Source organism: Arvicola amphibius, chromosome 10, assembly GCF_903992535.2.
Source record: "Arvicola amphibius chromosome 10, mArvAmp1.2, whole genome shotgun sequence".
Taxonomy (NCBI): Eukaryota; Metazoa; Chordata; class Mammalia; order Rodentia; family Cricetidae; genus Arvicola; species Arvicola amphibius.
The window spans coordinates 22,663,987-22,678,021 of NC_052056.1; the positions used below are offsets into that span (position 1 = coordinate 22,663,987).

A 14,035-nucleotide genomic window follows, 5' to 3' on the forward strand; every position below is an offset into this window, starting at 1 on the left:
ACAAACTTTTCTCTTACATAGCAATGATTTCATTAAGATGTAAAACTGTGTTACCGGATGTGTTATGAGAAGAAAGAGATTTAAAAAAATCCTGAAATGTTATTCACTTGTTTCTCTTGGGCTATTTTCAGAAGAGATTTTTTTCTTTTAATTCGGAGAATAAAAATTAACCTAGCAACTTCACATATCAAAGAAAAATGCAGAGGGCTAGATGGATCTCATAATAATAGAATAGGGAAGGCAGCTGTCTTAACATAATCCTCAATGCCAATATTTGTTTTCTCTAACAGACTATATGAGGTTATCTAGTAACATATATATATTATATAATATATATATTCAGTTCTAGAATATATATGTTATATACACATTTATTTATCTATATGAACATGTAACATGTATCATCATCATATACATGTAGAAACAGACATACCTCATGTGTGTACATGTACTATTGATAATGGAAGAGTATATGCAGATAGATAGAATATATATATATATATATATATATATATATATATATATGATTAGCTTTGCATACTTTAAAATAAACTTTGTTTGCTAGATTATACTATGTGCCCAAAATCACAATACTTGACATGTAGGTTAATCATAGAATCATTGATTTGAGGCCAACCTGGGCTACATAGTGAGGCTGCCTCAAAGAACACAAAACTAATTGTGTAAGACAAAACAAAGCTTGTTAGTGTTGGGATGTCAAAGAAAAGGAAAATGAATGTGATTTGGAAACACGAACAGTGAAGGTAAACATCATGTTAGCTAATCTCAACTCCTATTTGAATGTGTTTACTAAAATAGTTAGGGCCACTGTTTGCCAAACACACTCAGTTTGTCTCCATCTGATAGGGCATGCAGACTTTTCATCTTGCCAGCAAAAGAGCTGATCACACTGATAGATATGTGACATTTGGACATCTGACGCATGCCAGATTTTTGAAGGTTGTATCAGAGGTCCAACCTGCTGTTCTCCTTACTAATGAAAAGAGGGATGATTCAGGCTGCAACAGTGCTGTAAAGGGTATTTCTGTTCTGCATGTCATGCTTCCCAGATGTCACTTGGCAGGTGGGAATGCAGAGGGTTTTGAAACAAAACCCTTGTTTGTGGGTACTAGGGCGTTGCAAAAGTCAACAAGGAGTTTGCTTAGTGAACTGTGGAAAGCTGTGAGCCCACATTCATGTCACAGGCAAGAGAGCTTCTCAAAGTCCTCACTCCTCTTTCATTGTAGACCCAAGTGTACACATGACCATAAGCGACCTGAGTGCAGCTTGCTTCAGGGTTTAGTTTATCCTAGACGTTTATTGTAGTGCACTCACGAACATATGCTTTTCTTAATAGAAAGTAGATCTACATTACATGAAATGTTTCCTACCTTGCATGGTTATTATAGCTCAGAGTTATATCAGAAATGTTTAATTTCATTGATGTTTGATATATTATTTTTAAAATTGGAGTTTAGAACCAATGTATGAGAAGGCCTCCCCCCAGTAGCTCTTCCCCCATCAGTGAGCACTTAGGTTAGATTTGACATATTTTTCTAGTAGATATGGCTATGTGCACTAGAAATACCCAGCATTTATCACATGGGTAAGACTTGAAGTTAATGATACTTAATGGAATAGAATCATTAAGAATATTTTTAACTGTTTTAATTTTTCTTCAGTGTTGCGAGATGACTTCCGGCAAAACCCCACTGATGTGGTAGTGGCAGCTGGAGAGCCTGCAATCTTGGAGTGCCAGCCTCCCCGAGGACACCCAGAACCTACCATCTACTGGAAGAAAGATAAAATCCGAATTGATGACAAGGAAGAGAGAATAAGTGTGAGTCCATTTACAAGAAAGTCTAGAGACACTGAGTTTCACATCAGAATGAACTCTGTTAATATATTAATACCAAAATTGGATCTAAATGCTAATTTTCCATATACCACATATTAAATTTTGGATGGGACTCAGTGAGACAATCATAAATGTCTATGTTATACTAATAATTGCACCAATTTGAATATGTAATCGTGATTTTGTAGTGTAATATTAATATCTTCACTCTCTAGAGGTTTCTAGCAGTCATTTATGCTTCATACATTGATATTAAAATATAAATGTAGCCATTAAGCTTAAAGGCTACCTCTCGTTTTATATTAGATTCAGTATTATAAAAGGAAATGAGGACTTCACTAAAATAAAATTTACATTAGATATTATTTAGTAGTTCATCATTTAGATAAAATACAGTGACTGAAAATTGATGTATTTTATTAAAAATAAATGTTTTATTTAACTAGACATATGTTATTTTGTTGCTAAAATCTCTTTTGTGACCTCCAACTCAAAATAATAACACAAAGACATCTTATTAATTATGAATGGTTGGCCTTTAGCTTAGGCTTGTCCCCAACTAGCCCTTATGACTTACATTAACATGCTTCTATAATCTGTGTTCTGCCATATGGCCTTTTTACCTCTCTATCATTCTGTAGGGCCAACTTGGTCCACATTTTGCTGGCATTGCCTTGCACCTAGATTTGGTTCCTCTTCCTCTCTCTTTCCCAGGAATTCCTATCTATCCTCTCCTTTCTAGCCATTGGCCATTCAGCTCTTTATTAAGCCAATCAGAAGGTGCCTTGCCAAAGACACATCCTCTTGGTGTACAAAAAAAAAAATTATGCTACAACATTATTTTAAAAAAAAGTCATGTGTTACCTGGAATATTTAAATATATATTTTATAAATATGAATTTATGCCATGTATACATTGAGATGGCACCATTATACAAAATCTAAATGCTAGATAGATATTGCAATATATATTCAAATGTTTCTGCTTTTGTTGTTATTATGAAGCATTACCATTTCAATAAGAATTTGGTCTTTATGGTTTTGTGTTGAGTATGTGCTTTTGAGAAAAGACTCGTTGGCTTTTGCTATATATCAAAACATCTCTAAATTCAATGGTCTATTCAAGTCATTTTACTTATAATCAAAATTCTTTAAAAAATAAAACTTATTTTTCAGCAATAAGTTTGGCAGACCTTAAAAAATCAAAATTATTAAATAGAGCCTCTTTCTTTTCTGTTTCTTTTCCATTTGTTTATTTCATCTAGATCCGAGGTGGAAAACTGATGATCTCAAATACCAGGAAAAGTGATGCAGGGATGTATACCTGTGTGGGCACCAATATGGTGGGAGAAAGGGACAGCGACCCTGCAGAGCTGACTGTCTTCGGTAAAACTCTCTTCTAATTTATGTATTAGTTTCTTTTCTTTTTTCTGTGACCAAATACTTGAAAGGAAGCAGCTGAGTCAAGGAGCATCTGGGGGCACAGTGGCAGAGAAGTACTGGTCACAGTAGCTTGGTGTAGCTGAAGGCTTATTTTGCATCTACAGTCAGGAAGTAAGGAGACATAACCACTCCTGCTAGGTTAATATTTTTCCATGAACACTGCCCTATACTGTGCATATTTAGGGGAGCTCTTCCTATCTCAGTTAACCTAGTCTAGAAGCTCCCTCATGAACAAACTCAAAGCTGGTCTCATCAATAATTCTATATCCTGTCAGACTGACAATATTAGTACTCACAAATTATAAATAGCTGCAGTTTCATTAGCACTAAAGTTTAGGATATATATGAACAATGACTCATTAACTGGAGTAATCAATAGTGATTAGAATTGGGATTTTGAGGTACTTTATGATGAAAACTTTAATGTCAAATTTAGAAAGAAACGTCACTTTGTCTTTTAAAAAGAAACATCAGTTTGCCTACTTTATTCATGTATTTAAGATTATTTAAATATGTTTTTCAAAATGTCAAAAATCACACTATTTCTCAGAGAATTAATGTTCCTCACTCATTCTGATTTAATATATTTATTAGGTATTAGATGCATACAAATAAACATGCATATATGTATATAAGATGCAGACACATGTGTGCTTGTATGTGGATTTAAATACATATTAACATTTTTTACTCATCCTGATATCAAATAGTCTAAAAGTTAAGAGAATATGTAAGATTTTAAATTATATCTCTTCTAACTCAATGCGTGTTATGGCAAGGTCTCTACTTATGGTCATTGTTCTAGAACTTGCCCAAGCCCAGTGTTAAAGTCTGGCATAGGTGTCTAGTGGAGTGTCTTCTTGAGTGTAGCTTCAGAGGCACTATGCAGTCATATGATCGGGAGCATTGCTATGGAAACAGAAGCTGTGATGCCTCTTTGGTTGTTCTCTTTGAATGAAGGATCAAGGTCCTTTCAATCTTCCTGCATGCTGAATAATCTCTGATAATACTCCCCTTGCATGCTCCCCCACTTCTAGTGCCAAATGAGAAAGGCAGGAAATATCCCATATTTTATTAAGGAAAGAACTAAATATAATTCTATAATTCTGTTCAATGTAGGTCTGTAGACTACTTCTGTCCACCTAGTCCAGAAAACTCTAAGTTTTCCTCTAAATCATATGCAGTCAGCTTTTTTTTCTTTTTTATTAAAAATTTCCATCTTCTCCCCTCTTCCTCCTCCTTCACTCCCCTCCCTTCCACCCATACTCCCGCTCCCTTCCAACCATACCCCCACTCCCTCCCTCTCCAGGCCAAAGAGCCATCAGGGTTCCCTCCACTATGTTAAGTCCAAGATCCTCCCAAATCCCCCTAAGTCCAGGAAGGTGAGCAACCAAACTGACAAGGCTCACAGTTAGCCTGTCCACGCTGTAGAGTCCAAGCCCATCGCCATTGTCCTTGGCTTCTCAGTCAGCCTCCACTGTCAGCCACATTCAGAGAGTATGGTTTGGTCGCATGTTCCATCAGTCCCATTCCAACTGGGCTTGGTAATCTCCTGTTAGTTCTGTCCCACCGTCTCAATGGGTGAACGCATCCCTCACGGTCCTGACTTCCTTGTTCATGATCTCCCTCCTTTTGCTCCTCATCAGGACCTTGGGAGCTCAGTCCGGTGCTCCAATGTGGGGCTCTGTCATTTTCCCCTTCCATCGCCAGGTGAAGGTTCTATGGTGATATGCAAGATATTCATGAGTATGGCAATAGGATCTGGACATTTCTGGCTCCCTCTCCCCAGCTGCCCAAGGAACTAGCTGGGGGCATCTTCCTGGACACCTGGGAACCCCTCTAGAGTCAAGTCTCTGCCAAACCTAGAATGGCTCCCTTAATTAAGATATATAATTCCCTGTTCCCACATCCACCCTTCCTGTATCCCAACCATCCTATTCCCCCAAGCTCTCCCCATCCTCCACTTCAAACTATTCTCTCCCCATCCCCACATCCCCCTCTCCCACCCCACCCCCAAGTTCCCAATTTTTGCCCGGCAACCTTGTCTACTTCCAATATCCAGGAGGATAACTATATGTTTTTCTTTGGATTCACTGCAGTCAGCTTTAAGAGTCTCAAACTCCCTCTACATAGTAATAAATAAAAATACAATTTTGTCTGGTAAGATATGAAATTAGTGGTCACTGAATATCAGCATTGAAAGCCCACAAGCATAGCTCTTCTATTTAAAGAAACACTCATTGCTATTTTTTGTAGCTACCACAAGCTCTTGAGTAGAAAAACATTGCATTATGACAGTATAGACTGTCTTCAAAGGGAAATTGAAAGGGTTCAATGTCATTACCAGAGCAATTAGATCTACCAGTAATGTGTCTGTATTTGAAATATTTACCCTACTTCTCCTAAAGACTTTATGGGAACTGCAAGACACCTGTAAGCCTGTCAAAATTTGTGGTACAAATTATAAATTATTTTAAAAATAGCTATCAACCCAAGAGATTAAATTTATCCAGAGCCAGTTCCTGTGGAAGAATTGATTTAGAGAGCTGAGAAACAGTTATCTGACAGTGTAAACTTACCTGAGGGGTTTCATATACAATAAGTTGAGGGAAAGTTGAAATTCCATTTTATATGTAACAAAACAATACCCAAATCAAGAAAAAGGAAAAGAGAGAGGCAGAGACCAGAGAGACAGAGAGAGAAGAAATGAAACTGTCCAGGGATGAAGGGGGAGGATCTGAAAGAAGCTGGCAAAGGGGAAATTATATGATATGAGATGAGATATATATGCATGTATGATATATGTATATATACATACTTTTTAAACAATTATGGGAAGAAAAAAGATAGAATAGGGAAGTGATAGTCTGATCAAAGCTGTGATTTCTGTGTGAGAGTTTTGCTGATCTGTGACTCCTAATTTTAGAGAAATAAGGTCAACAGTAGGACCCCCTCATTTATTACACTTGAATCCCTTACCTTGAAAATATTAAAAAACAAAATGCCTTTTAGTTGAGCACACTAAATATTATAATTTTGGAATTATGTTTGTAAACCTGGTTTACATTTCTCAGTTCACCTGCTCAGTTTTATCTTCACGTAGCTGCAAGTTCACCTTAGGGTCTTTGATTACAATGGTCTCTGGCTATGAAATGCCAGCTTCACTCAAGAGGTTCTACAGGAAAAGTAATTGGTGATGTTTGCTGTTCAAGAAATATCATTCCCTAATATAGTGCAAGGTGAGCAAAGAAAAAAACAAAGGTTCTTACCTTATCCAGTAGTTAACTACATTACTGAAAAAAGTATCTATTTTTTCAGTCATTTTATTCTTCAACAACTGGACTTGATCTAGGCAATGTCATTTGTGCATTCCATTTTCCTGTGACTCTTTCCACTGAGGTGTGAGCACAGTAAACTGATCCTAAGTACCAGATGAATGATCTGTTCTATTTGTTTCTCAGCAATCATGTTCTGTACACGAGATAAGCTCCTCCTCAAGTGTACATTATCAAGTCTAAAAGTCAGAGTGTGCCCATTATCAAATCTAAAAATCAGAATGTAGTATTCTAGTCTGAAATGACTCTGTCGTCTGTAACAAACTCTAGACATTTCATAAAGAACATCACTACTTCCCACTCTAGATAATTAATGCATATGTTAAGCCTTGAAGAGCCTAAACATGCTCAGAGAAACTAGGGTTGAAGTATGCAATCTATAAGCCTAAAACTGTTTATTAAAAAAATAGCTGAAAATAAAGCATATGTTTTCTAAATGATTTTTAAGTGTGTCCAAACAATACACAAAATCAGTTTTGTACACTGAAATTTCAATATATATCATAGCTGTTAAATATCAAAGTAAAATACTGAAATATTTGCTTTACAGTTTCCTTAAGAATCTTTTACATGTGCATGGATGTACACAAATACATAAATGCATACACACATATACACATGCACACACATGCATATACACAGAGGTACATTATTTCTTTGTTGGTTACTTTTGAAAGTTTATTTTGTTCTCCCCTCTTTTGGGGATATTCATTTTAATATTTTAAACATGTTTTTCTAGTATATATTTTAGATATTCATTATGACACCACTCTATATTCTATTTTAAAAAATAAAAAAATTGGAGCCCGTCCTGGAACTAGCTCTTGTAGATCAGGCTGGCCTCGAACTTTTATCTATCTCTTTTTAGTATATTCTTTTTAGAATCATTTGTGCTATTGATATTGACATTTGGGTGGCTATAGTGATGTCTCAGTGAACAAGAATTATTCATGCAAACATATGAATCTGATTTCAAATCCCCAAAATGCATGTAAAACAGGCATAGTAGATCACATCTCCAATCTCTCTACAGCAAGATGGAAAGCAGAGACAGACACTGAAGCATCCAGGCCAGCTAGCCCGGTGTATCTTGTCTCAAATAAGATGGGTTACGAGAACTGGCACTCAAAGTTTTCTCAGAATTCCATGTGTGTCCCATGGGTACCCTTGTGCCCACAAATATAAGCATGTGCATGCACATACTTAGACACTTGTTTACACGTGGGCAAATAAAATGTTTTTTGTTATTTTTAACCATGTAGATATTAAGACCATTGAACTAAATGTTATGATATTGTGACTCATTTTCAGTTCTGAAACTATACTTGTTTCAAACTGGTAAAGCCTACATTCTATTTTTCACAACTCAACAGTATGTGCTCCCCTAATATAGCTGTCCTGGAGATCCCAGACTCTGTGCATTCAGGTCTACTCCAGAATTTCCAACCCTGATTTTCTCCTCCCTTGCTTTGATGTTAGATTCTGTATGCCTAATGCCTAATATCCTGTATGTGTTTCTTTACTTCCTGATTATGCAAGTATTTATCCATTGCTTTCTGCTTGCCTGGAGCTAAGGGCACATCCCAAATTCATATGCCTTTACTCTATGTGAATTCTAAGTTACAAAATCGTAGTATCAAAATTCTTTAATTTTCTGTGACTATTGAAAGTGCCTCTCCAAAGTTAAAGTTATTCAGCCCCCTGAATTCCTCTAGAGAAGTCTACTATGGCTGTGTTGGCATACCTTTGCATATAGTTGGGCCTTTTTTTTTGTTTGTTTGTTTGTTTGTTTGTTTTTCGAGACAGGGTTTCTCTCCAGCTTTTTTAGAGCCTGTCCTGGAACTAGCTCTTGTAGACCAGGCTGGCCTCGAACTCACAGAGATCCGCCTGCCTCTGCCTCCCGAGTGCTGGGATTAAAGGCGTGTGCCACCACCGCCTGGCTTAGTTGGGCCTTTTGATATACCTTTTTTTTTCCTCCAAAACTCTTAGCAGTTAGCAGTGTGTCCTTATCTTACTTCTGACTATTCTGACACATTGCAAGTATATGCCTTGATTGGTCACTCATTTGCAACCTCGTTTATTTATATGCTAGTCAAAAAAAAAAATAAAAAATAAAAAAAACAGAAATCTGTCAACCAAAGCGCCTCTATTCATTTTATTGGACTTTCTGTTTGGCTTCGGTGAAGCATTTATTTTTTGTTTGTTTGTTTTTGCTTTTGAAATTTAAAGGTAAGAATTATTTGAAGATCTGAAAATCTTTTTTCATAAAATTGTAGCTACAGACACATTGCAGCTATCATGTTAAAACAGGTATTAGACATACATACAAAACTCAAGAAACAAGCCACCATTTTTTAACAATTAAGCAAAGATAAAATGCCTAAGGGACATCATTGATGACTTGCAAAGAATGGGCTTTTTAAGCACCATTACAAAAAAAATATAGAGCACAGATGGATGGGTGTTCAATTATATACACTGAAGTGAACCTTTAAAGTGCCTAATGTCAAAGGAACAGAACCACCAGCATTCAAAAGCAGCTTTGTCAACTAGGCAATAAAACACTCTACAGCATGTCCCTCTGCTGCCCATTGCTGAATAGACTGGTAGAAACTTTGAAATGAAAAAGAAAGAAGAAAGGAGCAGTGACTCCTTTTATTTTCTCTTTTGAATGTTGGAGGAGGCTGCTTGTTGATTCCCGGCTGCTCATCAGGTCAGTCCCGAAAAAAAATCACACAGAAACTATATTATTTAAATCACTGCTTGGCCCATCAGGTCTAGCTTCTTATTGGCTAATACTTATATTTTAATTCAACCCATTTCTAGTAATCTGTGTATTGCCACGTGGCTGTGGCTTACTGTGTAAAGGTCAGGCGTCTATGTCCAGCAGGGCTACATGGCTTCTCTCTGTCTCTGCCTCTTTTCTCCCAGCATTCAGCTTAGTTTTTCCTGCCTACCTAAGTTCTGTCTTGCTATAGGTCCAGAGCTGTTGCTTTATTTACCAGTGGTAATCACAACATACAGAGGGAAATGCCACATAAGTTTAAAATCAAACAGAAAACAACTATCAATTCTATTATATACTAATGGGTCTTCAAAGTACATCATTTATATAAGAGAAGGACTAAGAACCAAACTGTTTGCAGAGATCCAAGCACAAGTGAGAGAGAGCATGGCCCTCACACAACTTTCCGATGGCAATCACTAGCACTGAACAAAGCTGCAGAGTTCTTCACCAGGTAGTGGAAGAAATCATGTAGATAGTTCAGTAATAATTGCTCCAGTTCGCAGAAATAATCTCAGTAAGTGTGGTGCTCCATACATCTGGGACATGGGTACATCAGGATGATCTTCAAGAACTTCAGCATACTGTGGTCTCTCAAATTCATAAAGCAGCTGAGTGCCCAGCGTTACACTGAAGTACTCCTTTGTCCTGCTACAACCTCATTGATACCATACTCTTTATCTGTATTTCCTTGAGATTTCTTGTAATTTGCATAATCCTCCAAAATTGAATCCACATTCTTCTTGGCAGGAATATAAAAAAGCTGCTTTTGTGTGCTCATCAAGTCCCAGTCATCAACAAGTCATGATTTCATCTCTTCAGGAATCTTTAACTTTAACTCTGTTCATAAATGTTTTTTTTTTTTTTTTTCATTTTCAACGGTAGGATCTTCCCAGGCTCCTTTCTTCCTAGGAGGCTGAGGTGTCTCACTGGTACTGCCACCATCTCCATTGCCAGGTGTTTTCTGCTTGTTCTTCTTTGTTTTCACTGCAACATTTTTCTGCTGCAGACCAGATGTCTTCTTTCCTGGTGCAGTCATCTGCGTATTGTTCCTGATTGGCCTTTTGAAGGCTCTCGCTGTGTTCTGCAAGCTGGTGTCCACGTATTTGAGTGCTCTGCTTTCTGGAACCCAATCATGCCAGTTTTTATTCCAGACACTGTAGTGTATATAGTTTTTCACTTGTTTGTCCTTTATGGCAACCATTACACCCTTTGCTTCATAGATATGAGGCCCATGGAAGCACAGCACTCACTCGCCCTCCTGGAATTTGGGCTTCGGGTCCTGCTTAGGCACCATTTATAAGTGATTGGCTGACTCCTCCTTCTCCCACCATCCTGACTTCGTGAAACATGTATTTAATGAATTGCATGCTATACTTCTGGATCTTTCCTATTCTGTTTATCCTATTGGTAGTAAACTGTGTTTGCTTCATGTGTTTCTTTCTGACACAGAGTTTGCTTCTTTTTCTTTTGAGACAAGGTCTTGCTCTATGGCTCAAGCTGTCTTCACATTCACAATCCACCCATCCCTGCCTTCTGATTAGGGCATGGCAGGCAGGTACCACTATGCTGGCTTTGTGTCCCTCAATTCTAATAACACTGTTTGAATTATAAATGTTTCTTTGTGGTATTAATTTACCTCTCCTTTTCATAATTCCTTTCCACAGACTTACTCTTCTGTCTATTCCTCTAATTTTATGAAGAAGCCAATTTCAAATAGCATATCATGCATTGACATCCACCCATATTTCATTTCCATCCATTAAAAGCATATCATAAACTTTATTTCCTCATGATTTTCAGTTAGTGATTGCCTACTAGCAACTAGCCTCTTTATGAAGGATGAGAACTGAGACATTGGCTTGTGAGAACTTGTAATGTGCTTTTTCAGACATTAGTTGAAAAAATTAGCTCATATGGTGAAAGGAGCTAAAATACACAAAGTTAAAAATAATGCTATCTCAAAAACCTTAAGAAATATTTTAATCTTGGGCCTGGAGGGATGGCTCAGGGCTTAAGAGTACTCATTGCTCTTCTGGAGAACTTGGGTTTGATTTTAAGTACCCATATGTCAGTTTACAGCTATCTGTAAATCCAGTCTCAGGGGATCTGACAGCCTCGCCTGGCCTCCAAAGGCATCAGGTACACATGGTACACTGAAACCCATGCAGACAAAACACTTTGCCTTATAAAAATAAAAACATAAAAATATAAAAAGAAATACCTATCCATACTGCAGATTTCAGGTAAGAATTTAAATGATATGTTGAATAAAGCATCATGATTAGTTGAAGCAATGTAGTACTTTCTTGTGAATACTTCTCAAGTACCTACTATATTTTAAAATCTATATTAATGCTTCAAGATAGTGATAAAATTTGGTCACAGGGGCATGTTCTGTAATGGTGCTTCGTAGTCTATTATAAGAATAACATTAAATATTGTTTTTAAAACTTGATGAGAGAAGAATTTTCTCTTCCAAATTTTATCTATGTTGGTCTTTACTTCCAATAATAAAATTATTGTCAAATAAATTAATTCAGTCAGAATTTATGTAATCACATCCAGGTTGCCAGACCATTATCACCAAGGTTTGTGGAAGGGCACAGTAATAGCATTCAATGGTTATCCAGCTTCCGTCCCTTTAGACGTACACTGTAAAGTCAAAGGAGACCTGCAAAGCTAACCATCTGATGACTTCCTTACTTTATAGGCATTGCACCAGGGCCGTTTCTGCTAGGGCAGATAAAGGCAAGGCAAGGTTTACAAGCAGTAGTTAGCTCTAATGTCCTTTTATTACATAGTTTCTTCTTATAGGACTTAAACAACCCCACCTATGCAATTATAGCCACAGTACAGCTTTTACAATCTCAAGGGAATTTTACCTTAAAATTGCTAAGGTCATCCAGGAAATAACTGCCATGTCACAGTCCTGGGCAATGACAGTTTCAGCCACTCTCAAAGGCTACAATCTGTTGAAATGGAGAATGTTTTAAATGTGTACTTAGTTTCTTCTCTGTAGCATAAAAACAAGAAAAGATTATTCAAACACCTATTGAATTCGTGGTATAGTGTAAAGTTGAATATTTCTCTCCCTGACTAATGTTGACTTGAGTGCAGTAAGACAAGACATTAGATTTGATTATAGCTGCATGTAAAGTTGGGTTTTCTACCATGCTGATTTGTAACTACCTTGACAGGGCTATTTGAGAGCTGTATTCTATAGAGTAACACACTGGCAAACAGTTATCTCCAGAGAGATTAACCTTGCAAGCAAGTTATGCAGGTGATTCAAATCTAGTTAATCTCATGGAAAAAAAAAAGTTAATTGCTTTGGCAAAGAAGTTACCTCTGATCACGGCATAGTTATATAATTAGGGATCGGCTGACTTAGGGGGACTGGAGTCTAATTGATAAGCCGTCCACAGATGGCCCTAGAGGTTTGTGCCTCTGCCTTTTCAATAAGTGGTCAGACATAAGGGGATACCTTGGAAAAAAAATCAGTAACCTCATTTCGGCATGTCTTAAAATTAAGTTGGCTTGTTCAATGGATCAAGATTTCCACACTTGTTTATTTCAAATGTCCAGAGCTTCCTGGGTATAATCTCTGTGGACATTAGCGGATATTGGATGTGATTCCTGTCTCTCAGTAGATTCTCTAGATTGTTCTGTTATCAACTTACTCCCACTCCCCTGACTTTCCTTTTTATTTTTTTCTATGATTTTAGTACAAAAAGAGAAACCTTAGACACTTATATTTGGCTTTGTAGTTTGTGTTTAAAGGTGGGTTACTTTGATAACAGTAGCAAAAACCAATGTAAAACATCTGAAAATACATTTTCCATTTTAAAACAATTTGCTAGTTTTTAATATTCATGTTTTTGTTTCACACATTTCCAGAAAATAAAATGCATTTAATAGAAGAAAAAAAGTATTTCTTCCCCCATTTTTTGAATATATACCATGTTAATGAAGCCTGTAGTTTTTATTCATTCATTCCATAGACAATTATATGTAACACAAATCAGAAAGAGGGTATTAAAAATTAATATAATACAATTAGAATAATGAATAACACAGATTAGAAATGTGCATTTAATATTGCTATGGAAATTCTCAGAGTAATACCTTCCAAATTTGTAAACAAAGTTTAATATAGCAAGAAGTTGTTAAATTATATCATAGGAAGGAAGGCAAACTGAGATACTGAAACATAAAACCTGTCTCCCTACGTTGTAGATACAAGTGACTTTCATTCCCACTATTCTTGAACTCCATTTCTTTTCCTATCAAAAGAATTGTATTGTGAATGAAATGAAATGAAGTTTATGCCCTGGCAATGTGAAAGCACACACGGACAGCCTGTATATGGCGGTTCTATTGAATTTATCCATTTTGGGTTCATAGTCTAAGTTGATGAGGACAACTGGCCAGGTCTAATCCTCAAGAGAGTACCAGGTCTCATTACAGATGGATGTGAGCCACCATGCGTTGCCTTTGGAAGAGCAGGCAGTGCTCTTAACTGCTGAACCATCTCAGAGTCCGATATCAGACTTTTAATATTTGTATACCATTATGCCCAGATCCACAAAGTCCCCCAGAAACCAACAAGGA

General features: G+C 36.8%; 1 protein-coding gene and 1 pseudogene across 1 annotated transcript in view; one reads left to right on the plus strand and one right to left on the minus strand.

Moving 5' to 3' along the window:
• The window catches only part of Robo2 (roundabout guidance receptor 2), a 527,951-nt gene that overhangs the window by 367,159 nt on the left and 146,757 nt on the right, over positions 1–14,035 (plus strand). Inside the window, exons 3-4 of the mRNA XM_038345104.1 lie at positions 1,683–1,840; positions 3,124–3,244. Of these exons, the coding sequence (XP_038201032.1) occupies positions 1,683–1,840; positions 3,124–3,244 (279 nt within the window). The remainder of the gene's footprint in view (positions 1–1,682; positions 1,841–3,123; positions 3,245–14,035) is intronic.
• Positions 9,816–10,718, minus strand: LOC119824955 (annotated as a pseudogene).